At 36.2% G+C, this 4,674-nt stretch overlaps 1 protein-coding gene across 2 annotated transcripts in view; it reads left to right on the plus strand.

Annotated features, from left to right (window-relative positions):
- LOC107665614 (zinc finger matrin-type protein 4) overlaps positions 1-4,674 on the plus strand; it is a 112,129-nt gene that overhangs the window by 61,227 nt on the left and 46,228 nt on the right. For both annotated transcript variants that reach the window (XM_016456550.1, XM_016456549.1), the window contains exon 4: positions 2,259-2,418. In XM_016456550.1, coding sequence (XP_016312036.1) covers positions 2,259-2,418 — 160 coding nt within the window. The remainder of the gene's footprint in view (positions 1-2,258; positions 2,419-4,674) is intronic.

The following is a 4,674-nucleotide window of genomic DNA, read 5'->3' on the forward strand; positions in this document are numbered from 1 at the left end:
CCAAAGTATAGTGAAAACACTATTTATTAGCACAGTAACAAGATCGGCAGTTTAAGACATTAACTTGTAAGCACAAAACACAAGATACTTCTCTTTTCAATACAAATAAGGCTTTATTAGATAAATCTAAAACATATAAACTAATCTAACACATGAACACACGCATTCACACAATTTGCAGAAAGAGAGAAAGTGAGGAAAGAACGAGTTTGAGAGAGTGAAAATGTGAAATCCCAAGTTTATAGCAATATGTGCAATTGCTTAGACCTGAACAACCATCAGTCATTTAATTAACCCTCGCATTGAGTTCCTCAATGAGGCTAAAATTTGTATTAAACGCACCAGTTCAGCTAGAATCTGGAGGTACTTGCGTTGCTTGTTTAGGGGGTTCCCTTGTTGTCATCATTTCAGAAAGGGGTTTCCCAAGTTTGTTGATTGGCTGGAAGTCCAGTTGTCGTTCGAAGTGACGTCTTGGGAAGCCAATGGTTGGGTGTTGGCTGAAGATTTTGAGGCGGTCACAGACTCGAGGTGAACTCGGAGACACTGCGTTGCGGCAAAACTTAACTCAGAACACGAAACTCTCAACGGAAAAGAAAAGAAATTAAAGTAAAAGAAAGAAAAGAGTAAAGTTTGACAAGACTAGGTGGCGTTTCTCCTCATGGTTTTAGAGGAGCTGCTGGCATGCAAGCCAGAGCACGCTGGAACGGCGCTCGAAGAATTCACGGGCAAAAAGCAGTGGCAAAAAGGCATGGCTGAGAGCAAAAAGTGGCGGCAAAAAGCATGGCTAAACGCATAAAGCCAAAAGAGACACGGCATTGTGGCAAAACTTAACTCAGAACATGAAACTCTCAATGGAAAATACAATAAACTAAAGTAAAAGAAAGAAAAGAGTAAAGTTTGACGAGACTAGATGGCGTTTCTCCTCGTGGTTTTAGAGGAGCTGCTGGCATTCAAGCCAGAGCATGCTGGAACGGTGCTCGAAGAATTCACAGGCAAAAAGCAGTGGCAAAAAGCATGCCTAAAACATAAAGCAAAAAGCTAAAAAGCATAATTTGATGGTGTCCTGAGTTTATAAACTGGGCTGTTGGACACATCCCAAATGGTGTCGACCAATTAGATATTGTCTTATCTCGGGGTGTTGCTATGTTTCTCCCCCCAATACATAAATCAACATGTTATCTTATCAGTCACATGGTCTGAATTTTCCCGCTCTTGCAGAGTATAATTTGGACATGATTTCTATAACAAGAATATAAATCATTTTACAAAGTATTGATTGATAGAAACATTTAAAGCATGAATTTTCAAACTCATACATACCCAACATGAATATAATCCTATAAACTATTCAATAGTTATTCAAAATACAGACACAATGAGTGATTAGAACATAATAGTCAAATGTGTGGGTTACATACATGATATGGAGTTAAGCAATCGACTGATATTCATTTATAAGTCCTTTTGAGATCATTTTGGTGCATCTGCATCTGTAAAAGACAGTCTCTCTGGCGTTCTGTGAACGTGAGGATGTGCTTTGTAAGGAACAAAAGGTCAAAAGGTCTAGAAGGAGCCTGGTCTTTGTCCTGGGTGGGGGAAACCAATCCGAGGAAGTCTTTAGCTCGTGATTTCTATCACGGATTTACATGTGATGGTCATGCTGTGCATCTCTTCGACCCTTAATCTTGGTTACTTGCTCCAAAATGGACAATATCCTTCCTGAGTTGGGATTATCAATAAGTGTTCTTTTGTGCTAATGTTGCAAGCTGTTCGAACTGTGGAGTTGGTTGGTTAGGTTTACTTCAGGCTGGCTGGCGCTAGGGTATCGTGGACAGATTTATGACGTTGTCTTGTTATCCTGGGCTTCTTTGTGGAATGTGGCTCTTTGGTTGTTCCAACACCAATCTGATTGAATCTTAAATTGTCTGATTCACGCCGATACCCTACAAAATTTATATAATAATTATTTAATATACACACATTTTTAAATAATTTTTTAATACACACACGAGACTGTACCTATTAAATGGAGTTAACTACAAATGGTTTAATCATTTATGCAAGAGAAACTTATGTAGATTGAACTTTTAGAAAATAAACTCATTATTCATTACCTTAAACCATCAGTAACCAAAACCTTTCAATGTAACATACATTTGTGATATTTTTTCGCAAATGCATCAAATACGTTAACGCATTTTCCACCTCAGAGGAAAACTATGCACGTACTATATGTCCTGTTTTTCTATCTTTTTTAGGACAGTGCAGAGAATGAGGTCGACAGAAACAAATGCTGTACGCTCTGCAACATGTTCTTCACATCTGCCATTGTGGCTCAGTCACACTACCAGGGCAAAACACACGCTAAGAGAGTTCGCTTGGTACTGGGGGAGACGCCAAGTCTGCCTACACCCACAGGTAAGAGACACTCAACTAAATGCATTCTTGTTTTGTTTATTGTTTTATTTTATTTTTTTGATACTACTATATAAAAGCATGCTATAAAATCTTGTTTTTGGTCTTTTTCCACTTTTACTGAGAGTAGAGACACTAGTAGTGGATTAGACTCAGAAGTGTGTTCAGACAGTTATGAATCACAGCTGTAGGAATATAGCGACTGGTTCATGCTTGAAGCCCAGAGCGCTAAACTCAACGTAAAGTTCAGTTCTGTCAGGTTGGCTTTGTTTATGCCCGTCAGCCCAGCTGTGTGTGCAGTGGTAATGAAGCTTTACACAAGCTCCAGTGAGTGTACTACAACAATACAGGGATACACAGACAAAAGACATCTAGAAACATACAGTAAGACTGCACTGTAGAATATTGCAGAGTAGCTGTCTGTTAAATGTGCAAAACTGTGATAAGAAAGCCTTTCTCATAAGCATTAAGCAGACAATCACATAATGCTCAGAATGTGAGATCAGAATGATCTAGAATCTCATGTGTCACTGCTGAATCTTTATGCTGATGCCTCGTTTGAACTAAGCAGTATAGCTAAAAATAGAAGAAAAAATAAAAAAGATTGTGGTGGGTGTGTGTGGGTATATATACCACAATCTTTTGAAATGTTTTAAAAATATGATTATAATTTAAAATATTTTTTTATATATTTTTTTAAATATAATTTACTCCTGTGATGCAAAGCTGAATTTTCAGCATCATTACTGCAGTCTTCAGTGACACATGATCCTTCAGAATCATCCTAATATGCTGATTTGCTGCTAAAGAAACATGTCTTTTTATCATCAATGTTGAAAACAGTTGTTGATATTCAGTATTTTTCTTGATAATATTGTATTTTGCTCTCAAACTTTGTCAAGAAAATTAAGTCTCGCACAAGTAGTATATAAATTTAGTCCATCTAGAACTTTGTCAATTTAGAAACTTAATGGACAACTACAAAAAAATGCCATAAACGTTACCACATTACCATTACCACACTGCAATCACGTAATCACATAAGAATGCAAAAGACTGAAATAGTCAAGAAAATATTTGAATGGATTTCATCTGAATTAAATTGCATAAATTTAATACTTTGGGTTTGGTGTTAAGAACAGAGCATTAAGCAGAATGCCTAAGGAATATTAATAAAGTGCAGCCTAGAAAACACAGTAATAAACTCCTGACATCAAAACATGATGTTTGTGTCTCTTATGATATTCATAATCCTAACAAATAGTTTTATCTACGCTCATTATCAATTAATAATTCAGAATGGTGGTTGTTTACAGATGACTGGACATAATGTGATTTATAGCAGTTAAAAGTAGATCTGAGAAGCAACATCATCATATAATTAGATTTCTTTTACCAAGTTTTGAGTGTAGAGAAAAAACAGTGTTTGAAGTGATAAAGAGGACAGGCTCATGCACCTGAGGTATCAGAGATGAAGCATGAACAATGATGAATAGTATTCATGTGTGCTGCAGAAACACAGTCAGTCAGATCAGATTGCAGAAGGGTCTTGTATCTGTTTTCTTGTTTAAAGCACAAAACTGCCTGAGAATAAGGTTGTGCAAGAACTGCCTGAAGCAGCTTGAATTTGTGTGACTCAGGGTCAATGTCAATGTACAAAACTTACTGGAAAATTATATTGAGCTTATAAATGAATAATGGTTAATAAAAGAGAGAGCAAGCCATTCCACCTATCTGTCCATATCAATCCATTCATCCATGAACCTACCTATCTAACCATCCACCCACCCAACCACCCATCCAGTGTAAACAAGGCGTAAGTGTAGGTTGCTTATGGTTGGCAAGCAATGCCACAACTGATGAAATTCAGCATTTTTCTTGATAATATTAGTAGTTTTATATATATATATATATATATATATATATATATGTTAATATTTTATTTGACCAAAATAAGGGGGATCATACAAAATGCATGTTATTGTTTATTTACTACTGACCTGAATAAGATATTTCACATAAAAGATGCTTACATATAGTCCACAAGAGAAAATAATAGTTGCATTTATAAAAATGACAGCATTCAGAAGCTTACATACCCTTGATTCTTAAAGGGGTCATATGACGTTGCTAAAAATAACATTATTTTGTGTATATGGTGTAATGAAATGTGTTTATGCGGCTTAAGGTTAAAAAAACACATTATTTTCCACATACTGTACATTATTGTTTCTCCTCTATGCCCCGCCTTTCTGAAAC

This window comes from Sinocyclocheilus anshuiensis, unplaced genomic scaffold (genome assembly GCF_001515605.1).
Source record: "Sinocyclocheilus anshuiensis isolate Anshui unplaced genomic scaffold, SAMN03320099.WGS_v1.1 scaffold407, whole genome shotgun sequence".
NCBI classification, from domain to species: domain Eukaryota; kingdom Metazoa; phylum Chordata; class Actinopteri; order Cypriniformes; family Cyprinidae; genus Sinocyclocheilus; species Sinocyclocheilus anshuiensis.